This window comes from Metarhizium robertsii (assembly GCF_000187425.2).
Source record: "Metarhizium robertsii ARSEF 23 chromosome Unknown MAA_Scf_2, whole genome shotgun sequence".
Lineage (NCBI taxonomy): Eukaryota > Fungi > Ascomycota > Sordariomycetes > Hypocreales > Clavicipitaceae > Metarhizium > Metarhizium robertsii.
Window position 1 is genome coordinate 4626202 of NW_011942160.1, and position 26162 is coordinate 4652363.

The 26162-nt window shown below is 50.6% G+C and overlaps 10 protein-coding genes across 10 annotated transcripts; 6 read left to right on the top strand and 4 right to left on the bottom strand.

Annotated features, from left to right (window-relative positions):
* Positions 1-366: 366 nt before the first annotated feature.
* MAA_05108 (2OG-Fe(II) oxygenase superfamily protein) lies at positions 367-3500 on the top strand (the record flags this gene model as incomplete). The annotated part of the gene is made up of 4 exons (XM_007823106.1): positions 367-806; positions 869-1622; positions 1806-2521; positions 2576-3500. The coding sequence occupies 4 exons, from the start codon at positions 367-369 to the stop codon at positions 3498-3500; spliced, it is 2835 nt and encodes a 944-aa protein (XP_007821297.1).
* An 842-nt stretch (positions 3501-4342) lies between these two features.
* MAA_05107 (siderophore iron transporter) lies at positions 4343-6370 on the bottom strand (the record flags this gene model as incomplete). Its single annotated transcript, XM_007823105.1, has 5 exons — positions 4343-5081; positions 5136-5548; positions 5631-5740; positions 5795-6091; positions 6145-6370. The coding sequence occupies 5 exons, from the start codon at positions 6368-6370 to the stop codon at positions 4343-4345; spliced, it is 1785 nt and encodes a 594-aa protein (XP_007821296.1).
* A 1275-nt stretch (positions 6371-7645) lies between these two features.
* MAA_05106 (Ubiquitin-conjugating enzyme, E2) lies at positions 7646-8245 on the top strand (the record flags this gene model as incomplete). Its single annotated transcript, XM_007823104.1, has 2 exons — positions 7646-7811; positions 7881-8245. 2 exons carry the CDS (start codon positions 7646-7648, stop codon positions 8243-8245), a joined length of 531 nt encoding a protein of 176 aa, XP_007821295.1.
* A 235-nt stretch (positions 8246-8480) lies between these two features.
* MAA_05105 (glycosyltransferase family 33) lies at positions 8481-10029 on the bottom strand (the record flags this gene model as incomplete). The annotated part of the gene is made up of 3 exons (XM_007823103.1): positions 8481-9461; positions 9514-9707; positions 9771-10029. The coding sequence occupies 3 exons, from the start codon at positions 10027-10029 to the stop codon at positions 8481-8483; spliced, it is 1434 nt and encodes a 477-aa protein (XP_007821294.1).
* Positions 10030-10746: 717 nt separating this feature from the next.
* On the bottom strand, positions 10747-11460 carry MAA_05104 (zinc finger domain-containing protein; the record flags this gene model as incomplete). Its single annotated transcript, XM_007823102.1, has 1 exon — positions 10747-11460. The coding sequence occupies one exon, from the start codon at positions 11458-11460 to the stop codon at positions 10747-10749; it is 714 nt and encodes a 237-aa protein (XP_007821293.1).
* A 320-nt stretch (positions 11461-11780) lies between these two features.
* On the top strand, positions 11781-12769 carry MAA_05103 (Diphthine synthase; the record flags this gene model as incomplete). Its single annotated transcript, XM_007823101.2, has 3 exons — positions 11781-11915; positions 11987-12111; positions 12166-12769. 3 exons carry the CDS (start codon positions 11781-11783, stop codon positions 12767-12769), a joined length of 864 nt encoding a protein of 287 aa, XP_007821292.2.
* Positions 12770-14276: 1507 nt separating this feature from the next.
* Positions 14277-15780, top strand: MAA_05102 (uncharacterized protein; the record flags this gene model as incomplete). The annotated part of the gene is made up of 2 exons (XM_007823100.2): positions 14277-14294; positions 14356-15780. 2 exons carry the CDS (start codon positions 14277-14279, stop codon positions 15778-15780), a joined length of 1443 nt encoding a protein of 480 aa, XP_007821291.2.
* Positions 15781-16231: 451 nt separating this feature from the next.
* On the top strand, positions 16232-17436 carry MAA_05101 (glycosylphosphatidylinositol transamidase; the record flags this gene model as incomplete). The annotated part of the gene is made up of 2 exons (XM_007823099.2): positions 16232-16731; positions 16803-17436. The coding sequence occupies 2 exons, from the start codon at positions 16232-16234 to the stop codon at positions 17434-17436; spliced, it is 1134 nt and encodes a 377-aa protein (XP_007821290.2).
* Positions 17437-17948: 512 nt separating this feature from the next.
* On the top strand, positions 17949-20472 carry MAA_05100 (gpi-anchor transamidase-like protein; the record flags this gene model as incomplete). Its single annotated transcript, XM_007823098.2, has 6 exons — positions 17949-17963; positions 18164-18952; positions 19010-19267; positions 19319-19496; positions 19547-20224; positions 20285-20472. The coding sequence occupies 6 exons, from the start codon at positions 17949-17951 to the stop codon at positions 20470-20472; spliced, it is 2106 nt and encodes a 701-aa protein (XP_007821289.2).
* Positions 20473-22323: 1851 nt separating this feature from the next.
* Positions 22324-24230, bottom strand: MAA_05099 (Src like protein; the record flags this gene model as incomplete). The annotated part of the gene is made up of 2 exons (XM_007823097.1): positions 22324-24044; positions 24155-24230. 2 exons carry the CDS (start codon positions 24228-24230, stop codon positions 22324-22326), a joined length of 1797 nt encoding a protein of 598 aa, XP_007821288.1.
* Positions 24231-26162: the final 1932 nt, after the last annotated feature.

The following is a 26162-nucleotide window of genomic DNA, read 5'->3' on the forward strand; positions in this document are numbered from 1 at the left end:
TTGATAGGGGGCCACTCAGGGTAACACAATATCAACCCAACAACGTTCCTTCTTCATAGGACGAATCAAGTCATGTTGGGCTCAGGAAGGACCGTGCCAGCATCCCGGTCACACCGAATTACTCACAAGGCCTTCAGTGCGGGGATGCTGCCCGATGATGAATATTTCGCTGCCCGAACAGCACAACTGTCCTTGATAGTCCCATTCCCATTCCCATTCCCAGCCTCCCCACGCCGTTTGTTCTCTTGCCTTTTTTTATTCACTCATCGACTACACGTTCGTGTCTTCGGCTATATCGTCTTTCAAGGTGGCCAGTTGTTCACTCAGTCACATAGTCCACGCAGCAAGAAATAGTAACACAGAGACATGGGTTGGGCATGGACATTCAAAGACGGGAATGACAGCTCGACGAAGCTTTTCGAGGATCTTGCAAATGTCCCATTGCCGAGGTCCTTCCAATCAATCAACCAACCGCCCGGACAGATTCCCGGCGGCCTGTTTGTCGACGGGGTCGGCGATATAGCCATGCCACTCAATGAGACGCAGGCTCGCCAGATGATTGAGAAGGCTCGTCCGCTTCCACCCAGCGAGAGTTCATACCGGAATACCGATGTTCCTATCCCAGGCAACTGGGTTCTGGATGCAAATAAGTTCTCCCTGCACCACCCTAACTGGCCTATCTTCCTTCAAGCTTTGTGCGACCAGGCCTCCCGGAATCTAGGGATCAACACTCGTGTTACGGCCAAGCCTTTCCAGATGCACATCTACGAGGCGGGGAATGTCCCATCGATAACAGAGCACTCGCCGTATGTTTTCATGTCTTATTTTTCTTATTTTTTTTGCACGTCTCCTGACCCAGTTTATGCAGTCTCAAGGATGAGCGCCCGGGCATGTTCGGCCTCATGCTCCTGTGTCTGCCATCAGCACACGAGGGAGGTGAAATTACTATGACATGTCCCGACATGGATGAAATGCGGCTACGAACCTCGAAATGCCATTCCTTTGCCTGCTTCTACCCGCAATCTCTTTGCGAGGTGGCCGAGGTGCATTCAGGCTTTCTATGGTTTCTGGTTTTTGATATTGGCCTCGATCCGCCTGTACCACTGCCATTAAAGGCGGCCATACAGCAACCTATGTTTTACAAGCTTCGCGGCTCTCTAGAACGGTGGCTTTCGAAGATGAAGCAGGATTCTGAGTGCACGTGCGCCTATCATCTTCTTCACTATACCTACACCAAAGCCAATTTTTCCTTTCAGGGTCTAAAGATGCAAGACCTTGAAAAAGTCCAGGCGTTGAAAGCTTTATCCCGTGAGTTTCCCATTGAAATTCTCCTTGCCGAACTAGAACACCAGGAGAGAGAAGTGTATCTCAGTAAGGACGAAGATGATCCCGACGATGACGACGGGGATGTAGAAGAAGAAGAATTCGGGGTTGAAGATGGAGATGATGATTATTGTGCAGATTATTCTGAAATGGAAGACACTGAATTCCAGACGCTGGTGAAAGCTCTGGTAGACTTGGACGGCAACCTGGTGCTAAAAGACACGGCCCCTAATGGTGTCGATCTCGAAGGAGACTTTGAACGTCGTGATGTAAAACTGAAGAAAATAGAACGCGACGCGGTTTGTCTTCACAAACCCCGAATTCAGGCTAATAGCCAGAGGTGCTAACATTTTCATTCTTCACAGTTAGGCGAAGACGTGGTGCACTGGCGTCAAGGAAAAGTATGACAATGGATGCTCCCACCCCTTTTCTGTCCCTGGGACGTCTACATGACCATGACGGCTGATTTCTTTAAAATCTAGGCTATCGCCATCGTCCCCCACGGTTCGTTGATCGGTTTTATTAAGGATGAATCAGATTTTGATGCGGTTCGTGACAATCTCGACTCCATGATTCGATATTTCGGTGGACTTTGTGTGCATCAACAGGCCTCAGAGTCATTAGGGAGGCGAGTACTGAAACTCTGTGATTATGCCTGGCAAATGAAACCCAAGCTCATACCTTTTCCGGACCACAATCCAATTCTCACCGGGGATGCTATGTTTCTTGCCCTTCAAATCGCAGTAGGTCTCGAGGAATTCGGGTTTTTGACACGCGTTGCTGAGGAACATGGCGGCGACCTGCCGCCTGATTTCTTCATTTGGCTTCGGCAATGGCTTCGACTTGGCGAGAAGGGCGCCAAGATCCGGTTTAAGGCTATTGTAAAAGGGCAAGTCTATTACATGGCGCTGCGTGTGATTCCTCTTTGGCATGCTAACTGTGGTAGAATATCCGTGGCTGTTTCGAATTACAAGTTCTTCATCGATGCGTTCAAGGCTATTGGAAACTTGGCACCCCTTTCGAAAAACAATTTTCCACATTCGGGGTCTTCCGAGTTTGAGTTGATGGACTGGGCTCGCAAAATGATTTGCGAGTGTATTGATGCCTCCTCATCCATGGCCTTGGGCAACGAAGATGGACAGGCTATCGTGCGCAGTGCCTTGTATTTCCGTGACCCCCTCGAATTTATTTCTCAAACGTGCGTTCTACAACGCCGCTTCACTATTTCGTATTATGCTAACTCATTTGGCAGTGTGGCGCCACGGCTCGAAAAAAGAAATGACGCCATCGCCTTTTTTCTTACTTTCCGACACGAGATGCTACACAATGATCCCTTTGCAAAGGACATTTCTCTGCATCTTCACCAGACACGGTCTCTCATACATGTCATGGACTTCAAGCATGCGAGGAAAACATCGGTTACCGAAGCATACACGGACTTGCAAGCCAAAAGACTACAAGTCCGAGCAGTCATCATTCCTCAACTGCTGGCTGGTTTCTTCTCAGACGTCGTCCATATCAGCACCGAAACGGATAATCTCATGGCACTACTCATTTCCAAGATCACTGCGGGCGCTGCAAATATTAAAAGCACAGAATTTCCCATCTTGTGGTTGCCGTTTCTACACTCGATTATTCCCGTTTTACTCTCCCGCGGCATACCCCTTCACTCGGTGCATTGTCAAACTCTCTTTTCAGTCATTCTAAGCGCCTTTGTCAAGATATATGTAGGGAAAAAGCCTCTCAAGAACGCAACACTAGCTCTAAGCCATGTGCCATGTGGTTGCTCCAAGTGCGGGCGTCTGAATACCTTTCTTCGCAGCCCTACGCAACGTGTTGGATCATTTTCCAAAAATGCAAGAGTTTCCGGCCACCTCAGGGCTCAGCTTGAATACCTCTGCGACGCCGGCGACCTTGATTTTGAAGAGGAGGACTCGGGTTATCACTTTGGCACCAAGTTCACGGTAACCAAAACGGACCATGCAAGAATACTTTGTGAATGGAACTCGCGCCGGGATCAGGCAAGATGTCAAATGTCGCAATTTGACCCGCGTCAACTCCAGTTGTTGCTAGGTTCCCACTACTCTGCCATCTTTAACGTACTGACACAACTGCCCGGGTGTGACGATGAGATGTTATGGGTCCCGTTGGACGCGAAACTAAGGCTCTTCCGTTGAGTCGCGTCTTTGCGGAATCGAGGCCTTTTTTCTAGGCCGGTGGGCAATTGCTTGGCTAGATAGAGGAGTATACACGTTCCTTTACCTAGTGAACTTTACCTAGTGAACTAGGAATGCTGAGGAGGCGAGCGCAGTGACGAATACAAGACTGTCTGAATGGTAAAAGGGGGGAAGGGGAGAAAATTGGCGCTGAAGAAGAGTAGTATAACTAAATTGTGAAGAATGCAACTCCTGAATTATATACCAACTGTGACAAAACGAGAGGGGTATAGAGTTAATAGGAGATGACTTTTCGAGTAGTTATTTGCGAATATATGTGACGGGAGTGATTGATAACTAAAAGTGTCTACCTGGAACCTTTCTTTACAACTGGCACACGGACCCGAAGTTGACGATAGTTACTTATGTACACAAGGACTCGATGACCTAGTTGAAGTGACTTCCCGCTGCTTTATATAGACAAGACCCCTTTGTCCCTAAGGGCCTGAAGAAGACTAAAAACGGTTAATATTCAAGGTGATGAAGGTTAAATATGCCAGCCATTATGGACTTTAGAACGGAGGATCTAGAAACTGTTCAAGAGGTACTAGGCTATAAAACTATAATATACCGCGAGAAAAACACAGAACGTATTATAATACATTAATTATACTAGCTAAAGAAATAATAATACCATGTACTAGATTCCCCGTATCACAGAGAAAGAATATAAAACATGACAAAAATTTATTTATATTTACTATATTCGTAAATACTCCCATTTAACCCATCTTCTTTCCCCCAGGAAAAAGGAATTTCGCTCATCACCAAGAATACTCCCTATTGTACAGCTTTCTCTCCATTCATGGCCCAATAACAGCATCTGATGCTCGAGCACGCGCATGCAAATCCTCAATTGGCGCATCAACTCTATAGTTCATCTCTTTGCTTTGGTCATCCAAGAACCAGCAGAGAAGGCAAGCAAGAGCCCCAAACGGAGCAGCTATAATAAAAACCACCCGAATGCTGTCTGCAAACGCCTGTTTCAGGGCCTGAATACCAGCGGCGATGATCTGAGGCGTGACACCTTGAATTTGCGAGAGGGCCGCCATGTCCCTAGCCGCCAACGCCCCGACAAAAGCTTCCACTGACGACACTGGGAGCCCGGCCTTGAGTGCGGCCATGGGCACCTGACTGGCAATGTTTGGCTGAAGCCGTTCGGTGAAGGCAATGCTAAAGATGACCGTAAACACTGCCACTGAAACAGCACGACTTGTGATGGCCAGTGCCGTTGCCGTTGCAATGAGCGCATGTGGTGTGGCAAGTTGGATGCCGGTAATAATCAAGATGAGAGGGCCACCAAACCCAATTCCTGAGACGCCAGCAAAGAACCAGGTGCTCAGCGAGTCGTCTGGCTGAATGGTGGCGAACCCGACGGTGCCGCCGGTAAAGATGAGAAACGCCACCGAGAGAGGAACTCGGATGGACTTGGCCTTGATGCTCCAGTAGCCCCAGACGAGGGTTGATATTCCGCAGGCGATCCAAAAGGGTTGGGCGCGCGCGGCTACTAGCAAGGGGTCTTGTTCAAACAGAGAGGTTGTCCTAGTATATTATGTTAGTGGCATATAGTATTCTGCTTGGAAATACTCAACTTACAGAACAGGGTAGAAGATGGAAAAAGCAAAGAACATGATGCCTTCGATGAACATGAGGGCGATAAATAGGGAAAAGGTTCGACCAGAACTGACCCCTTTGCGAAACAGATCGTGGTGTGCGATACCAACCTTGGTTCCTCTCCACTCATAAACAATGAAAGCTAGCAGCGTGACAAGTCCTATAATCAGAGTTGCAAGGACCTTTTTGTCCGTCCAAGCAAACTGACCGCCTCCTAGGTTAAGTCCTACCAGGAATAGAGTGAGGCCGGAGGCAAAGAGTCCTACTCCAATCAAGTCAAGGGCCTTGATCTTTTGACTCAGAGACATTTCATGGTAGACGGTATATCGCTTTCTAGGTCGGTAGCCGATGAGAATAGAAACTGCTGTTAACCCCCACATGGCCATTTGCATCCACTGCCGCGAGTTAGAGATACGTCTTGTCAAGGGGTGGCCATTCCATTAGTTGGAGGGAAAATGTGTAAAGGTGGTAACTAACATAGTAATTACGCCAACCATTCATAGGGTCACTACGAGAAAGTGCCCCCATGATGAGAGGCCCCGAGCATGCCCCTAGGGCTGCTGCAATGTTGACAATAGACTGCACCACTGTTTCCACGTTAGTTATTGTTCTACCTGATATCGTCAAATCGGAGGACTCACTTGGTCTCCATTTCTTGGGCAAGATCTCGCTTGGCACGCTGTATGCAAGGGCCGTGGAAGAGAAGCCAAATCCAATTAGAATCTGCGCGACGATGAGTCGATATATGCTCTGTGAGCCAGGAGCAACAGCCGACCCGATGAATGATATCACACAGCCCACGACTAGGATCAGCTTTCGGGCTTGGAAAGTGTCGGATGCTGACGAGATGACGGGCGCAAGAACCGCTTGAACCAAAGACAAGGCAGTGGGAATCCAAGCCTGGGCAGCGGGATTTCCGAGGCTTTTCCCCATATTATCTAGCTGAAGCAAAAGTTAGCGCTTCGAAATGGCACAGCCCGGATTGTCTTACTTGCCACCAGTGGAGGCCCTTGGAGGGCAATAATTTGAACATAGTTGAGAAGCAGCATGGCCACAACAGCAACGTAGGTTCGAAGATGGATCTCAGGCTCTTGGGAGGCATCACTGTAAACCAGATTCACCTGGCTGCTAGAGTTGGACTTTTCGTTGAGGCCATCTTCTTGGCGAGGTGTTTCGGTCACCATCTCTGTTGTCTTTGAAGTGCTAGTCGCATCCATGATTTCCATGAGCCTCTGTTTCGTCTTGCCAACATTCTCTGATAATAGCAGCCATCACAAGAATAAACCCCCCTATGATCAGTGTTTATATAAAGGCAGTCAAGACTCAATACTAAGGCCCACAAAGTTGTCAAGTGTTTCAAGCTGTTGTCTGACGGCTTATTGTGGGTTGAAACTGACTCGATAAACCGGCTATTTGTGGGCACAAACTCGACCTGCCAGACATCGGAGAAGGTGGGAGCGCGGCATCGTTGCATTCCGCAGGGCCGTAGGTCCGTGATGCAGTTGAGCGAGCGAAACCTGATACCCTAGCGTACGTTTGCCACCGTACATGTTGGTTGCACAAAATACATACATACGGTGGCGCTATTGATGGAGGAATTTTCTATATTGAAAGTATTAGGCCACGAAAGTGAGATGAGACTTGACCAAGCGACAGCTCACGAAAGTCGCCGACACATGATTGCGGTGCACACCTTTTGGGAAAGGGGTTTAAAGTTTCGTATATCCCAGAACTAGCAGGGAGTGAGTTCTCGCAAAAATGATATTGTTGGATAATCTTGATTACGAGAATGGACGCGATAAAGCCAACCTTGCCATCTCGAATGGCAAGGGTTCTTGCATTGGAAGTTGCCAAACCGATGTAGAATCGGCCATGGTGAATGGTGTCAGGGTTGTAGTTGTGTCTGGTAGAGCTAAGAGTGATATCGGATACGTCACCACTTCCTTCGCAGCTGCGGCGGGCACCGTTGGTCTGAGCAACATTGACGTAGAAAGCACAGGTAACGCTATGTACGGGTGCCGAGTTTTGAAGTACGCATAGCCCGTCGTAATGGTGGTGGCCGCTTCGTTGAGAAATCCGCCTTTGATTTGATCAGCGCCAGTAGCCACGGAGATACTCTGGCGCGCTGAAACGTTTTTGCGGTGTCGCTGGGCCAAGACGATAGGTGAACGAGGCCAAGGTTCAAGCCTCGCTCGAATTTGGTCCTCACCACAAAATGCCATGAGGGAGCTTGGAAATGCGATGTTCAATATTCCCCGCCAAAAGGAAACTGCCGCCGCCATCCGCCCCCACCATCCTCAACCTCGAGTCCACCATTGACCAGTCCATGGCTTGACCACTACTTGCCCTCTTCCTCAACTACAAATACCGTTGACGACTAGATCTACAACACCGCATGCAAGGCTCTGGCCCATCCTCCGCCCCCCACGAATCAGCACAAAAGACATCCCCCGTACCGACCGTCGAAACCCCGTTGAAACCCCGTCGCAGCCATGGCCTCAACCACCTCCCCGGCCGCCTCCCTCCTAAAGCGCCAGCTCAAGGAGATCCAAACGGGCAAAGACCTGCCCGGCATCTCCTGCGGACTCGTCAACGACAGCAACATATTCGAATGGGAAGTGATGCTAATGATAAACGACGACTGCAAATACTACGGCGGTGCGCCTTCCCTTCAACCCGTGGCACTGCCCATGGCTCCGGTATTACCGCGAAACTAACGCTCTGCAGGAGGCAACTTTCGAGCCCGCATGGTCTTCCCTCAAACATACCCGCACATGCCACCGTCTCTGACCTTCCAAACGCCCATCCCCTTCCATCCGAACATCTACGAGAACGGCAACCTCTGCATATCCATCCTTCATCCTCCCGAGGACGATGAATATGGTTACGAAACCGCCGCTGAGCGGTGGAGCCCTGTTCAATCCCCGGAAACCATTCTCCTCAGCACGATCAGCCTGTTCCATAGCCCCAACGATGAGAGCCCTGCGAATGTGGAGGCTGCGAGGCTGCTGCGGGAGGAGAGGGAGGGGAAGCACAAGGAGTTCAGGAAGAGGTGCCGAAAATGTGTTCGTGAGAGCTTGGGAGAAGACTAAAAATGATGAAAATGATGCGCATGGGAAGGGCTGGAGTTTCATAGCAGTGGCGTTTTCCTGGACTTCAAGAGTTGGTAGTCAGTCTGGCGCAGCCTTGGATGCCATTTTTTACGAGGTACACGGAGTTTCATGGGCTTGCAAACGGCATGTAAAATGAGAGCACTTGTTACCTGGTCATATCGGCGTGTTGCTTCATGGAGACATGCTTCAATTCCTCTTCGTTCCATTGATTTATCTAACGCACAGCTCCTGCCTTGGCATCAATGCCAATTATGGGGGCCATGACACGATCCCATTCCTCGTCCCATCGCAGAGACCCCTCCTCAACGGCTCCTTTTCTCAGCTGGGCCAACTCGTCCTGACCCTTCTCACTGAACAGTCTCTTCAGAATTTCCGTCAGTTGCGCAGCGGTCTCGAAGCCGCACCCGTTTTGTCCCTCCTTGACGAGCTCGCTGAAGCTTTCAAATGCACTGTAAGCTGCTACAGGCAAGCCGGCACCAAACATGTCAACCACTTTCATGGGCAGGTCAACTCCAGAGCTGGACTTGTGCAACGAAATCCCGAGATCGGCGCAGCCAAGGAGCGAGGCATAATCGCGGTTAGAAAGCCAGGCTGTCAGGATTTGGATGCCAGGGAGCCGTCCGTTGTCCTGGATCTGTTTGATCATTTCCAGGTACTTTTCTTTCTCTGGGCCCTTGCCAGTGATGATGGCCAGAATGGGTGAAGGCGGCTCGCTGGAGGCGTCGTCTTCGCTGGGGTTCGCATAGAGCACAAGTGCCTCGAGGAGAATATTGAAATCCTCGTCTGGAGTCCACGACGTACTACTGACAATGAGCCGCATTGTTCCGTCAAGAATGTTTCCAACGTGGGGTTTCGTCTCAGGCAGCCGCGAGAGAAATTCCTTTCTCGCTTTCGTGGAAGTGATTGGTTGGAAAAGATCAAGAGGGCGGTCGTGAAGGGTGTGAACGGGGTTCTTCAGGTTGAATTTCGGCCCTCGAAGCTCACGAGCCATGGCATCCGTGACGGCCAGATTGGCATTTCCAAGAAACTTGCCAAGGATGATCTCGTACCACTTGTAAAAGGGAACAAAAATAGAATACAAGGATTTCTGGGCTAAAATGGTGTGCCCATAGTTGTGCCAGTCGATAACGACTTTGCTTCCGCGGATGAGAGATACGATGAGAGCAACATGGAAAGTGGGAATCGATGGAGGGTTCTAGGAGAGTTAACGCGATGCAGATTTTTTACCAAACTCGTAGTCGTCCTACCTGAATTATGATCCATTTTGCGGCGGGAGTCGCCCACATCATGGTGTAAAACAGCGTCCAGAACTGCTGAATGACTTTGCACGGTATATTCAGGAAGAAGGGCAACGTGCCCCAGGCAATCCACTCTGGTTGCGGCGCGAGAGCATACATGGACACTCTTTCGTTGCCAATGAGGTCTGGATGTCTGGCAGTTTCTGCGAGGCGTCAATATCAGCAGCATCCTAATAGAAGATGGAAAAGCAGACCGCAAAACTCACCCTTGTATGCCACAATGTCAACCTTCCTGCCATGCTTGGCAACACTGATGGCGTGATACTGCATACGTGGACTCCTCCCAATATCGCCCAGGACTAGAATCTGGATGTGATCGTCTTCGGGTCGTTGTGCAGCTTTATAACGGGTTGGGATAGAGTAGTAAAGGGCTGAGGCTAGCCATTTGAGTGCTTGGAGACCATATTTCATCAGAAAAACAGAGACGACTCCCGCTGAAAGGGATAAGAAAAATGCTGCATCCATGATGACGGGCAGGCGGGCCGTAAAACTGAAGTCTCAAGCAATTGAAGCTTGGATTGACCACTGGCTCTGCGCAAGTCGTGCTGGTTGTGCGTATCCAAGCAAATTGACTCAGTCACCACAGTCCGAAATGTCCTTTACATTGGCTCGCGGCGTTGGCTGGAAAGTTCGCAAGTGTCAACGCCCAGCTCAGCGTGTTGGCTACCGGATGATGCTTCGCCCAAATGCACACGTGAGAATGCTGAAGCCTTGGTGGCCGAGACTGCGCACTCTCTCCTCACTGGCGCTGCCTGGCCTTTTGTCGCCTTCCAGGATGGGACAGCAGCGTGCTATCTGGGGTAGCTGTTGGCGATGCCAAGGAACGATACGTGGTTGATTTGGAGATGCGACACCCCTGGTCATCTGTCCAGCTTCTGCATAGTACCGAGCTGCTTTGGTGTAAAAGTGCGTGGGGCAGGCTGGTGCAGCTCGATCGACTCTTCAATGCTCGCTGGGCCGGACCTCGCCGAGCTCTGTTGCCAACGAGTCAAGCAGCATGCTGCAGAATTGACGGCATTTGATTCTAAACAAAGTTGATGCATAGTATGTATTTTATGTGCTACTTCTGTAAAGACTGCCTTTCACTCGCGAGCAGCTCCCCCCACAGGAGAAAATCTAGGGCAAACGGTTGCCACGGGGTATCAAATGTATAATTAATCGTGTTTGCCATGTTAGAAAACACTACTTTTTGGATGATCCAAATCCGGTAAAGCCCATCTGAGCCATCATGTCGTCTTCGTCATGCTCTCCTTCGATGCGCACATCCTCACCATACTCTGTCTTGACCTTGGCAGCATCCTCTTTTTCTTTCCGCTTCTTCTCCGCCTCGTCTCTTCTTCGTTGCCGCCTTTCCTCGAGCTCCTTTTCCCTCTCTTCCTCTCGTATGTGCAGCCTTTCCTGCAGGCTCGTGGCCTTTTCTTTCTCCAGTTCTTCCTTCTTCCGAATATAGTACGAAATGCGCTCGTGAACCTCCTCCACTGTAGCACGTTTCACTTCCGTCGTTTGGCCGGTATTCAACAGATGCTGCGTTGTATTTAAATGTTCGATAAACTGCTTGTTGTCCTTGAATGTGAGGTCGCACGACTCGCAGTAGAAACCAGCGCTTCGTCCGCGTTTTCCGACGCCGGCGCCGGCGGGCACAAGCTGCGTCTTGCCGACTTGTGCAGTGAGATCGATGACATTTCGCCTGGCCGTGGTGTATGTCTCATCGCCCGTTAATGGCTTGTGGTATTTCTTGCCAGCGAGCTTTGCTTCGTAGCGCGCCTTTGCCTCCTCCTTCTCCTTGGCCTCGCGTTCCTTGGCTTTGGCCGCATACTCGTCCAGATCCCACGTCTTTCGAAAATCAGTGTCGCCAGCCGGGGCACCGTATGCGCTGCCCTTTTTGGAGTCAGTCATGATGGTAGCGACGCAGCGACCTGTGGTTGATTTCGCTGCGTGCTGTGTCGGTGCATTGTAAGACTGAGTTCGATCCGCCTACCTTGCTCTCGAGTTGGTGGATCGTTTTCAATGGACCAGGGACTGCTGCTGCTAGATGGCCGGAGATGGGTCTGGGACGCGCTGAGCTGCCAATGCAGGTCTATGAACATTACGGAGGACTGGTGCGTCAAAAACTGCCCCGCGGAGGGGCAATTTTTTAATGTCCTGCAAACGTCAACCAGTCTATTTATCCTTTTTTTTAAATATTGCAATAGGCGGAAACAGTTCGACCGGGCAGAATGTTGTATCTTGTGGGACTTGGTCTATCCGACGAGACCGATATCACGGTGAAGGGTCTGGAAGTCGTCAAGAAGGTGTCCAGAGTGTATCTGGAAGCCTACACCAGCATCTTGCTTGTGGACCAATCTGTGCTTGTAAGCCTTCGTCAGGACTGATCTGGAGAATTTGGCTAACTTTTTTTTCTTTTCTTCTTCTTTTGTTGCAGGAGGAGTATTATGGTCGCTCAATAACAATCGCTGACCGTGAAATGGTCGAATCAAATAGCGACGAGATTCTGCGCAACGCCCAAAACGAAGACGTTGCCTTCCTTGTCGTCGGCGATCCCTTCGGGTAAGCACACGGATGCTGGCCACCGCCCACAATCGAGGCTGATAGAGAACGCAGTGCGACAACACACACCGACCTAGTTATTCGAGCACGCGAACTGTCTATCCCTGTGCGAACTGTGCCAAACGCATCCATCATGTCCGGCATCGGCGCTTGCGGCCTCCAACTATATAACTTTGGACAAACAGTGTCTATGGTGTTCTTTACAGATTCATGGAAGCCTGCCTCTTTCTACGACCGTATCAAGGAGAATCGTAATATTGGGTTGCATACATTGGTTCTAGTGGATATCAAAGTCAAGGAACAGAGTTTGGAGAATATGGCCAGAGGAAGACTGGTTTATGAACCCCCACGATACATGACTGTAGGGCAGTGCGCTCAACAGATGATTGAGATTGAAGATGAAAAGAGAGAAGGTGCATACACCCGTGATAGTTTGGCCATTGGAGCGGCTCGAGTGGGCGGGAAAACAGAGAAGTTCATTGCCGGGACTCTGGAGGAGCTTTGTTCGACTGATGATCTTCTCGGCCCCCCGCTACACAGTTTGGTTTTGCTGGGAAGGCGGACGCATGAGCTGGAACTCGACTACGTTCGGGAATTTGCTGTAGATAAGGAGAAATGGGACAAGATTTGGAAGGAGGACTATGGGAAGCAGCTTTGAAAGCCTGCCGCTACACAAAGGAGAACCTAAACTGCGAGCATTAAAGAATTTGTCTTAAATGAAGCAGCAGTCTTTTTTTTTTTTTTTTTTGCGATATGACTAGCATGATATCCGTACTCTGAATACAGAAATCAGGCCTCTCATGGACAGGTAACTGAAGGGGTCAAGGTTCGCGACGTCGCAAATATCAAAGACATTCTATGGTCCAATGTACTTCGTGGATATTAATTACTGGACCTAGGTTTGGCTATACTTTATACAGATCGAGCACGAATACTATAGGCTGGTCTCAACCGCTTGGGTCTTGCATTCTCTCAGCATTGGGCGGTCGATCATGACCTGCAGGTCGATTTCCCGAAACAAATCGCTGAGACATGCCGCGGATGTCATGTCATTAAGTTGAAACAAAAGATTCCACTGGTACTCCGTGAAAAGAAGCAAAGCGTACCGTCTGCTCGTAATTCTTCGACAATACTAGTACTCAAAACATAAAAAGCGGCTTCCTCGGATTGGTCATTACAAGCAATCCACCATGTCGTATTCGAGTAATAATGGCCGACAATGCTGACCAAATACGAACGCGGTAGAGGTCTAGGTACTGGTAGTCTCGTACTATCACATGACGCAATGTAACAAATCATTGCGGCCTGTACTTGCAAACTTACGCCCTCTCCCGCCCTTGGTGGGTTCCAAGGTTATGCTGACTCCAGGAAGAAGGTGCGTCCGAGCCATGCCCGCTCCACTCATGCCGTTCATTGACTGAACCAAATAGCCACAACAGACCAATTGCGAGGTCTTTTGCTCGACTGTCGGGCAAGTGCGTCGAAGCGAATCAGCTGGAACGACCAAGAGGACCCTTGAGACAATTTATGTTCAACCCCGAATGCAGGTCCTGGTCTCAGTCTAGATGTCACAGCTTGCAAATTAATCCCTCTTTCCCAAAGTTTGTATTCTCTCCATCTACATCACCATTCCGTTCCCCCCTACAAAGTTGGAGGCACTCGAGCGAGTCTTCTCTGCAGCCTTAGCAGACGGACAGTGTTGTTTGGATTGGCGACGGCCTTTTAACCCCCCACTCGGTTAGTCGGCGGCGCCTGCTCACTTATCATCATCAATCAATTGATCCGACTTTCAAATCGATCCAGGTGAACACTCGGGGTTGCTCAACATCGTGCCGTTGATCCTGTGTTACCCTACCTGGTATTTGACACTTGGATTCCAGGAGCCATGTGCAACTTTATTTACCTGTGAACTTCGACTTCTTTTTTTCGACAGGGTGCAGCTGGCAACGGCCAGTTCACCCACCGAAGGAGGGTTGTTCGCGCTTAGGTGAAGCTGTGCACTTGCTGCCAATATTTTTTTTCGGGAAGACTTCTTGTTCCATCCTCTTACGCCACTCCAACTAAGTGTCTGGCCGGTGACACAAGCGAAACACGACGCCCTGACTTCCATTACCCTGATACGACTGAAAACCATAACTTTTACTTCAAAGACAGAAATTCTCATCATGGCCGGGTCCGCAACGGTATGACGCCCACTATCATTCTTCTGGGAGATGGTCCGGTTGTTTGCTAACTTCGACGCAGATTGCCTTTCCTTGGGAATGTCGTGATAAAGAAGACCAAGCACAGGCATCCTTTAATCACCCTATGAGACGTACAAACCAAATTCTTATGGAGGAGAACATGCGATTGAAGAGGATTCTACGGGAAAACGGCATATCCTGGTCACCTGTGGCTCAAGCACACTTAATACAACAGAACCCTGCTCTTCGGCGTCGGACTCGGGCTTCTATGTCCGCACACGAGCTTGGTTGCCCTAGTTTGCCAACCGAAGTTATTTTAAGAATCTTAAAATTCGCTATGAAAAGCCCTCATCCTATCATTGATCCCTTATCCAAGCTGTCTCATGAGCATCTTTCTGAAAAGGAAAAGGCGCGTGGCAATCAAGTTGCGATACATTTTCTGGCCACTTGCAGGGCTCTTCATACAGAAGGCACTCGATACTTTTGGGAGTCAAACAACTTCACTTTCACTACTCCAGAAGCACTTCGCAACTTCTCCGAACTGAGCTCCCAGTATCGGAACCAAATCACACATATAAATCTGCGCGTCATCGCCCGCTATTACGACGACCAACGCCGGAAGCATCGACTTGAACGAGGCTATCATGCTGAACTCAAAAAGGATCAACTATTAAAAGTTCGGCTACGGCCAAAGGAACCACCGCTCATTAGAGGGGGCTTTCGATGTTATGCTTGGTCTCAGATTACAGACTTTTTGATGGCCCTCCGTGCACCGTACGACCCGAACTACAAAGACAAGAATAATCCTAGGCCTCGACTACTCCCAGGGCTTTTGTCGTTACGACTAGATCTCGTCAATTTTTCGGAAACGCTTCTCCCCTTTTCCGGCTCTGAGTTGCATGAGGTTGCCTCCCATGAGTTGGGGTGCACACTTAACGAGCTTCAGGTAACAGGCATGCCATTCGACGACGCTGGAATGAAGGCCTCGGCCGAATTAAGCGGCATGCTAAAAGACGAGGGTCTATATCTAGATGGATCGGCATCGTTCGTTGCCCTTGTCAAGCAGCTGCAGCCACTGTCCGGTAAGCGTTGGTGTGCCAGGGTTGTCAGGGCGTTCAAGGGCAGAGAAGATGATGACGATTCTGATGAGTATGACGAGGATGATGAAATGGATGGTCCCCATCCTCACGGACATTCCCACGCCAGAATCGGCACTATGCCACCCGCTCCGGTCGAAGAAGGCCACCCGACATCGTCACGAGACCCTGACAAGGTGATATGGAAACGAGTCCCGCTCAGCCGTGATGACGACGCGCGAAACTGGGTACAATTTTCCCGGCGAGGCGGGCATGAGATTGCCGACGCTGATTGGGAGACAGATGACGAAGGAATCTGCCCGTGCTGTGGTGAGGGTCACCCTGGTTCATCCTTGCTGAGCTTTATGATGGAACAAGATGACGACGACGACTTTATGGATTTTGAGTGAAGGAACAATTTGGCGGTTGGCAAGTGAGCTCGCAAGATAGTTTTAGCAGCCAAGTAGCAAGCGCAGATAGTAATAAGAGCAGCGAAACAATCAGGGTCTCCGCGGGTTGCATCAATACCTAGGTAGGCATTGAGGCGCACGTGTTTGCATTCTGGGCGAGGTGTTTGAAAGCGCAGGCGTGCCCCGCCAGCCAGCACTGGCTGCGGGCCATTTAATCTGGCTGATGTCCCCATTTGTAAGCCCACCCCTAGTCATCTGTCACTTCGCGTCGGCTATTCTCCGACATCACCACATCTCCGGGCGCTCTGCAGCCTCTGGAATTCTCCCTACCAGGTCATGATCATTGTCAGTTCTTAGGCACGGATTTGTTACCGGTACTCTGAGCGCCCACGTCACTGCATCATTGTGCTCTACGATGAAGTTTACAAATTCCCAGCTGCAGCTTGCAGCCATGGCTGTGGCCATGCTCGCCACCGCAGGCCTTTCGGAGCACACAAGCAATTGGGCTGTTCTCGTGTGCACGTCGCGATTCTGGTTCAACTACCGCCACTTAGCAAACGTATTATCTATATATAGAACAGTCAAGCGATTAGGCATACCTGATTCACAAATCATTCTCATGCTTCCCGACGATATGGCCTGCAACCCACGGAATGCATTCCCCGGCACTGTCTACAGCAATTCCGACCGAGCTGTTGATCTGTACGGCGACAATATCGAGGTCGACTATCGTGGCTATGAAGTTACGGTTGAGAACTTTATCCGACTGCTGACAGACCGTGTTGGCGATGAGATGCCTCGCAGCAAACGCTTGTTAACCGACGACCGAAGCAATATTCTTGTATATATGACGGGACACGGGGGAAATGAGTTCTTGAAGTTCCAGGATGCCGAGGAAATCGGCTCTTTCGATCTTGCAGATGCTTTTCAACAAATGTGGGAGAAGAAGAGGTTCGTAACTTGCTAAGAACTGTTGGGCCTGCTGTGCTTTGGAAGTCAACGCTAACCTGAGACTTGACAAGATACCACGAGATTCTCTTCATGATTGACACTTGCCAAGCAAACACCATGTACAGCAGACTGTACTCGCCGAACATTATCGCCACTGGGTCATCCGAACTCGACCAATCATCATATTCACACCACGCAGATAATGACGTTGGCGTCGCTGTTATCGATCGATACACCTATTATAATCTGGAGTTTCTCGAAAACCAGGTCAAGGATTTGAACAGCCCCAGGACAGTGGGCGAACTGTTCGACAGCTACGACTACGAAAAGATCCACTCCCATGCTGGGGTTCGGTACGATCTATTCCCTGGCGGTGCTGAGGGTGCGCGCAGCCGCCTCATTACTGATTTTTTCGGCAACATCCAAAACGTGGAGGTTGATCGCGACTCGAGCTCGTCCCTTGACGAGCAGCTACTTGCCCTCAGCAAAACCATTTCTATTCTGCGGGAGAAGGAAGCTGAGGAGGATGCAGCCCCCAGGAACACGTCCTCTGTGCCGGCCAGCGTTTCCACTGAGCCAGTCACCAAGCTTCAAGGCGCCACAGTCCTGACAGACGATAAGTGGTGGACCAAGAAGGTTGTCGGTGCAACTGCTCTGGCTGGTTGTGGTCTGCTGTGGGCAATTGGTTCCTTCTTAGAAGTATAACTACGACTGAATGCTAATTTAATAAACATGAAAGAAAAAAATTTAGAAAACGCATGGCCTTGCCGAACCGAGGGGTATGTTTGTCAAATTACTGTTCATTTCCACAAGAGTGAACATGGGATGGCGTTGGTTAAGGTTGAAATGGAGAAGGGCAGGTTTGCTTTATAGGCACGCATTCTTTCCATCTGTTTTGTATACCCTTGTAAACTAGAGGCATAAAATGAGACTTGGTACAAATGTGCTGAACAAGGAGTAAAATGGTATAATGTATGGTATGTTGGCCCATCACGATTGTCCCACTGGAGCTACCAAAAAACGGCCTTAGTCAGCAAAAGCTGGTTCGTTTTATCACTGGGTGGCACCAAACCAACTTTTGTCTGAGAGCAAGACTCAGATAAATCGGTTCAGCTTTTATCATCTCTCCATATGTAAAATACATTTTCATTCAAAGCGATGGAGAATACGTGATCTTCTCAAATTTGTAGGTCCGCGCTCATTTGCGCCGCAGAAACATGGATAGGTCAAAGGTGAGTAGAGCTGCAAATAAATTTAGGTTCAGAACGTTGGCCTACTATCCAGCACGACATACGTCAATCGACAACAATGATTCGTAATGACAATCACTTTGCGAATTATCCTGCGCCCCCATATCCAAGCCTACTTTACAGCTCTCAAAAGTGGCAGCACTCTTCAATGATAAATCACATCAAGGCTGATCGATGAGTAGGCCAGGCCACTCGAACCTTTGGAGTTGAAAGCTCGCCCTTTGGCTTTCCACGCCATAGCTTGGTCATGCGATGCCGAACTAGCCGTCGCAACGGGTGACACAATTCACATTTTTCTGCCTGAATACCCTCGGGCGGGCAGCAATCCCGACGACCCTGGTGACGACGGCTTCCTCCAACCCCAGTTCTCTCTCACGCTCACAGCTTGCGCCATCGTCCGCCCGGACCCAGCTATCAACGGCCCGTTATGCGCCTTTGCTGGCGTGGCCTTGCCTCCTTCCAGCTCCACGGAGCCACTCGTATTCAAAGGCGTCGGAAACGCGGAAGCGACAAAAGCTGGTTCGGCCTTGGGGCAAATTCTCCGTGTGGAATGGTCTCCCAGCGGCCTGGGGCAAAACTTGCGGCCCATCGTGACCGTAATGACCACCTCGGGGAGTATCGTTGCGTTGGGTGAGTATATTGATCAGAAGACAGCAATGTCATCGAGGTCTCGCACGAGGACATTCAGAAATTGGAAACTCCTCTGGGGCCTGGGTGCAAATTTGCCCATTCCTGACGGTGAGAGCAAGAGTGGATTTAGGAATATGAATGAACGGATTGTGTCATTTTCCTGGGCCAAGGAAATTGCTCCGGGAATGGGCTTGTTGGCGTACTTGAATGATGCCCGGGAAGTTGCTATTATGGGGATACAATTCTTTTACAAGCCCCCCGAGTCGGATGAGTCCTCTTCCGAGGTGGCAGGGTGGGAGATATTTGAGATTGATCGATTCGACGGAAGAGGACCCCATGATGTGAGTTTCCTAGACCTTGCACACCGGGGCGGTTCTTGCGATTGCTGACAATTGCAGGCTACCGAGGCAGCAGATCCGGAATTCGTCCCTACCGGAGGTCCCTTTTCCTTGAAGTGGAGTCCATGGCATATCACAAACGATTACCGCACAGCAACTATCGCCTACTTGGGGAAAAATCACATTGGATTTCGACGAGTCACTATACAAGGGCGCTGGCATCGAGGCCAAGACCCGAGTATCCGTGTAGAAGAAGCCGACACCACGTCGATATGTACTTTTCTATCTTCAGATGCGTTTGTGGAGTGGGAAGACACGGTATTCCTTTGTTCCAGGGGCTTGGTAGGAATAGAAGCTGACATTTGGCAGATCTGGCAAGATAGCAATGGCCAAATGGCCCGCGGCATAATTGCCACGCCGTTCGTCGTTAAACCCTTCCAAGTTGATCTCTGCGCAAATCCAGGTCCCCGTCTTGCGCCTCACTCACCTCGAGACTGCTCAACTTCATACCCCCCGCCTGATGAAATTTCTACAAATCCCATAACAGGTACGTCTACTTGAATTCCACCACTTTCCTTCCGGCGACTAACTCACCAGGCCTCATTATCCACCACCCCGATCCATACACGAAACCCTCCGAGCCGCTGTACACCCTCATCCGCCTCTCTGCCACGCCCACCAACCAAGACTGGTACCAGACTAACCTCCCTCCGACAACCCCTTTCCCCCAATGGGCCGAACGCATTCAACGGTCCGTCACCCGCCAAGTGTCCCGCGTCGAAGCCCTTGGCGGCATCGATTCCGAATCAGATACCGACTCTGAGTTTGACGAACCCGAAGTCCACGACATGACCCCCGTCTCCGAAGAAACCGTCTCATCAAAAGTCCATCCTCACCGCTTCCGGCTTTGGGGCCTAGCCGCCTCCCCCGGAGACGGATCCATTGCGGCCCTGGTGTCGAAGCACGCCACTCAGCACGCTGAGAGACGACCACGGTCAACAGTCTTGTTTTCATGGGATACGGGTGAGCGTACAGACTCAACGGTGCCCCATGTACCGAAGTTGACCACTGAAGGGACAATATGGGAAGCCATGTACGGGAGGATACTAGATATGCCGAGTTTCCTATCAGGGACCACAGATAGGTCTTTAGTTCACGAGACGTCACTAAGGAAGATGTTTAAGGGTGTTATTCCAAAGCAAAAGTGTGTCTTCTGCGGGACGAGCCTGGTCATGCTTGGAATTGAGTCGATTTGCGAAAAGGGCCATTCTTTCGGTAAGTCGGACTGTTCTCGCTTTGGGTACAGATTGTTTGTTAACTTGCACGGATTTACAGCTACGTGTACTGCCACGGGACTTGCAATCATGGCTCCAGGCGTGTCCAGGGTGTGCTCGGTATGCGATTTGCGATGTCTGAATTTATCCGAGCTCTCTCGGATTGCGAAGGAGCACTTGGGACCATCTACAGTAGTCGAATCGGCGGGCGAGGTGTGCGGTGGATGTGGAGGAAAGTTCCTATTCTAAGCGGGCTGTACTCACACGATACTAGTTGGTATTTCCCATTGGAGTAGGATGAATTCAGCTAGTTTCAACGAGGATATGGTTGTCACGTCGCTACCAAGCTATGTGTAATTCGTCCCCTCTAGGCATGGCCAACAACCATCCCAGTTCCCCACAAGCTTCGCAAGATGCCATGCGTCCTAATGCTACTTGTTTCGGAAAACAGAAATCAGGACTACCAACTCCGTTGTGACGGCCACAAAAAAAGCAAAGGGCCCATCTTCCGCCTCGAGAGCCAATTCGCCAGATGCCACAGGACGCTGGAATCAGCACCATCATCAAATATATATCAATGATGTCACCACAACATATAATATTGAACAAACCTTGTTGCTCCATTCATAAGAAAGTAAGTATACCAGGGCACATCCTTCACCTTCACAAAAGTGCACTACAAATCTGGGCGATGTTGGACCCATCAACCGTCCCGTCAAGGATGCAAGGCCGACAGATGTTAGTAAAGTGTCTGGTCCCGTAATCAATCACCGAGCACCACTGTGCCACTTCCCCTCCTGCAATACCCGTGAAACCCCTAGGCACCCATCTTGGCAGACCTGTTTTCCCTCCTCTCTACCAATAGTACACTCATTCAAGTTCAGACTTGTGTTCCACCATCAGCCCATTCCATTGGCACACTATTCTTCAAGGGCCATAATGCCGCGCTTGCCTGCTACCGCGAGCAGAAGCTGCCGGCATTTTCCTCCATAGGAACTGTCGACATTCGAAGCCGTGGTGTCGTCGTGCAAAGACACGAGGGCGAAGGAGATTACGAGGTAATTCTTAGTGTATAGCAATGAATAACTACGCTGCTGCTTTGATCACGTTGACGAAAAATACTCGTTTGCTTCATTGCCTCGGTTCGTTGACCAGAGCGAAGGCATGTCAGTATAACAGTAACCGGTTCCCACTCAGCCAACTTTAGGATTTGCTGAAGCGGGCTTGCTCTCTTTCGGATGTCGGCAATACGCAGATAATCAGCAGGCATCTAACAACTTGCTCACGGATGAACAGTAATTGAACATCTCAGTTACATTTATAATCCTATCGCGTGACATCCTGGCGGTCCTGCGACTCTCTAGCATCTACTACTTCATCATCCTCACCCAGTAGCTAACCCATCCAGCTAAAGCACAACACCAACCCAGCCAGTCCTGTGCTCAGACCAGAGTTCAGCTCTGATAAAGACTAAATACAAGTGAAGTACCTCGCATAAAAGCATCGAAGTCAAGCCCCAGATCGGTACTCGTCATCATTAAGCAGAGATCATCTGTGCCAGTGCATTGCTTCCATCACCAATTCCCTTGGTATTACCATACTCCAAGGCTCGCTCCAAAAATCACAAGGTCGCCGCAAAAGAAACCTGAAGCAGCTACAACAAACAGCAGTTGATAGTGGCTGTAAACCATCCATCATATGTGAACAAATATATCAACATCAAAAAGAAAAAAAACAAGGTCAAGGAAGTCAGGAGCCAATATTGGGCCGAGACTCAAACAAGGGAGATAGAAGAGAGAAGGGAATAGAACAAAATACAAAAAAATCTGCGAAAGTCAAAAGAAAAAAAAAACATGCAAGAATATTGAGGCTTCTTGTTTGGCTTGTTGATTCCCAGTAATCTGGTCGCCATCCCCAGCAAAAAAAAAAAAAAAAAAACACAATTATCAGGGTAGTATGATATCCATCCAACTGCCCATCATCTCAAACGCCATCCGTTTTTGATCCGTACTCCTCTTTTGACTCCCAAACCAAACTTGCAGAATTCGCATTTGTTCAAGTTGCCTGACCAGATCGTTTCAGGCCATGTGGCCACGTGCCTCAGTAAGCTTGACCTGGCACCGGCTTTCTGCCAATTGGCCCAGTTGGGGGCCCAGTAGGAGGACCTGGAGGCGGTGACTGAGCCGGATTCACACGTCCAGGTCCAACGGGCCCTGTCGGTCGGTTCATCCCAACTGGACTTGCAGGTTGGCTTCCGGGATGCACTGGCAGCGGTGGTGGTCCATTGAAGCGAGGTGCAGGGCTTGGAGGAGGTCCTGCAGGGCTCATGGGTCGAGGACTCGAGGTGCCAGGGCCTCCTGGCCCCATTCGAGGACGAGCCTGAGGCGCCGTGCCCTGGGGAGTCATTGGTCTGCCTTGGGGGGTCACGGGTCGGCCCTGGGGAGTCATGGGCCGTTGCCCGGGTCCTTGAGGTTGGTTAGGACCTCTGGGATACTGTCCATTTGGGTTGACTGGAGGTCCAAGTCGTTGTCCACCTTGAGGAACTCGGGGCTTCACAGGGCGGGTTGACAGACACGTTCGGGGAACGACGCCTTGCTGAGATCGATCCAAGCGGATAACAAGAGCCCACCCATCATCGTACTCATGTAGGAGGCGAACGAGATCACCAGCCTTCAATTCCATCTCGTCGTCCAATGAAGGTTTGAAGTCGAGCTGAACCCTGTGCACATTGGAGTTAGGGGGCCCTCCAGCTGCCGCAATTGCTGCCGCACCGTTAGACGGAGGCATTGCCGCGCTAGAAGAAGCAGAAGTCATGCTGAACTCGGTTCCAGCAGGGCTGGGTGGTATTGATCCAAGGGTGGGAGGAAGAGTGAGGTCAATATTCCTCTCTGTATTGTTGCGCATGGAAGCTTTTCTTGTCAGACCAACCACTCCTGCACCAGCCGCAGCTCCGGCGGCAATTGCAGGGCCATTAGCAGTAAAAGGATCACTGCGAGGTACAGCACCTTGTTCATAGCTATTTGATTCCGAAACACGCTCTGCTTGGTTGCCAAAGGGGTTGGCAGGGTGAGTGCTCTGGCTAGTAGATGGGCGCTCCCGCATAGCATTGATCTTACTGTTCGCTCCAACAGCCGCGGCAGAGTTTAATGCCATGCCAGCACTCTTGCTTGTGCGTTTGTCCAGGCCCCAATTAGGCAGGAACTGGGTGACCGGTCGCAGACTAATACGAGGAGCATGAGGATCACTTCGAACAGTCATGGCGTCGAATGCATTGGCATTCGCATTGGCGTAGGACTTTTCATTGTAGGCACCGCGGCGCTCACCAGCTTGTCGACGGCGACGGCTGAACAACAGGAACGCGACTAGGCCAACAAGAAACACGCCACCCAAAACACCAAAGGCAATGCCTGCTTTTGCTCCCGCGCTAGTACCTTCATCGCCGGTTTTAGCAGGCGTTGCATCGGACGTGGGTGTGCTGGAGACAAAGTTCAATGTTGGTGTTGACGTGGGCTGAGCGCCATAGTCAATCGACGGTGACAAGGTAGGACTCCCAGTAGCCTTGATGAGCAACGTCTCGGGAGCCGAACTACTCGAGTCAGGCTTGAAAATGGCGGTAGGCATTGAGAGTGTCTCCTTGGGCTTCGACTTCGTCGTGGATGTCGTCGATGGAGTGGGCTTGGGGTCTGGTTTGCTGGTAGGGCTCGAGTCCTGAGTTGGCTCTGGATTGGGATCATCATGAAGCGTCGAGTATCCGGCAATGGGTCCTTCGAAAGTTGGCGCCATAGTCTTGTAAACGGTACGGATAAGTGTTGGGCCATTGCCTATAGTTTCGCGTCAGCCCTAGATGCACATGTTTGACAACAATGTCTGCAATGAAGCTGCAGGAATCACGCCTCGGCGTGAAAAGCATTCAGTCCAGAATAATGTTTACCTCCGCCTGTATCCCTTTGAGCATTCCCATTCGCGCTGCTGTCGTCTCCAAACGGGTTACGGAAGAGGTCGTCCATATTGGGCAAACTATCACGTCTCTCGTGATGATGCCGATGATGCGAGTGAGGCATCGTGTCAGGTCCAAGTGCTGAGACTGAAAAGGTGGTCAGAGATAATAATAGCGCGTGTATTCCCAGCCCGGTGCATGTATTTGCTCAGAGCTAGTGTGGCGGCTGGCGTATTGACTGACTGACTGGAATGTCAGGGTGGCCGAATACGAGGGAGACAAAGAATGTGCCAGCAAACTATTGGTGAGGGGGTGGTTCAATGTCTGGTAGAGGCTGTGGAAACAATAAAAAGGAGGGACAGCCAGTTGGACCAGATGCCAAACGATGGAAAGGCTTTTGTCGATGCAAATGGAAAACGATGTTCAAAAAACAAGGTGTTGTTGTCGGTTGCGCGCGGATTTTGTCGTCGTCGTCCTGAGAGTTTCGCGAAGGATTGTGAAAAGAGTGCGAAGCGAGTGAAAGGGCTTGCCAAGGCAGTAAAGAATGGAACGAGCGGGCCGAAGCTCAACAACAGCAACGCTCACGAAGTTATCGCATGCAAAGTGCAAACGAAGCCAGAGTTACACGCGTAAAGGACTGAAAGAAGGCGAGAAGCGGAGGAGCTGGGGAGATGGACGGTGACCTGGTAAAGAGGTCAACGGGTCAACGGGTCAATGGCCGCAGAATCGGAGGGACGAGCGCACGGCAGGCCACAGCGGAAAAGTCGTCCAAGACCTGCAGTCGAGCGAGATGTCAACTCTGTCGTCTGACATCCGGGGTGCTCATGGGCGCCAAGGCGATGCTTGCTCAAGGGCTGGCACTCGGTCTGATGCCTGCATTCGAACTTGGGGTCCGTTCGCCGCGGTTGAGCTCCGCTTTGGGTATCGGCTACGTTGCCGCCCTAATCGAGTTTGTTCCTAGCCTGTGCCGTCCTCTCGTCGAGAAGCAAAATGCAAACAGACAGTACGGTACAAGCGGCATAACCTTTATGCAAGTTATGTCCTCTGTCTGGCTGTCTGGAGCCCCGTTCATGCGGGCCATGACGCCGATTTTGCTGCGTCGCACAGCAGATTCGCAGCTTTGCCAATGGCACTTAGCAGGTTGCGTCTGACAATATTTCCGGTTCAATCACCGTCTTCTTCACATTACTCCGTACGCAATTCTTATTGACCGACATTCTCCCAGACACGCCTTCAGCTTTGACTCAACTAGGGGGGAGGCACGGAGTGAAAAAGTTATTACTGTGGCTGCAGGTCTCACGCATTTATGCAACTTCATAACGCTCACTGGCAGCTGATGCACAAACCTGTCGTCGCCTCGTCATGAAATCAGCGCTCAGGTGCAAGAGTCGTGTTAAAGCGGCAGCGTTGGGAAACAAACAAGGGTCAAGGGCAAAGGGGTCACTCGCAGGGATCTTGCAGGCCCTAGTCCCAAGACGGCCAGGGGCAAGGGACGTTCATTGGCTGACTGCCAGTGGCTTCTGGTGATTGCCCCCAAAAAGAGATTGCTAGTCAGGAACAAGAATCGCTCTTTCCCGCCTCGCAGAGTGGGGAAAGTTCAGAGCGCCTGCAAATCCCGCAGGCATTGCCCTGGCCCAGGCGTCCCACAATCCATCCTGGTCAATATCCAGCTGCCAACTTCTGTCCTCTTGTGCCCTCATCATCCCCAGATACCATGTCCTCGGGTGGTCCTGAGCGGGAGCGGCATGATCCCGTCATAACCTGCCAAGCTCATCATGGTACTAGAACTCGTGCTTCCTCGGCTGCTGTTCGCCCTTCTGCCCAGCCCTCATGACCGAGCCACCGGCACGCCTGAGGCTGCGACAGTAGAGGCAAACCTTCTTGAAAGCTCTGTGCTGGTTAATATTTATTCGTCCTCGCCAATCTACCGCTTCTGGCTCTCTCTTGCCAAGATCATCCCGCGTGCATTGGACGCCACCAACCTGCATGGCTGAGTGGTTCT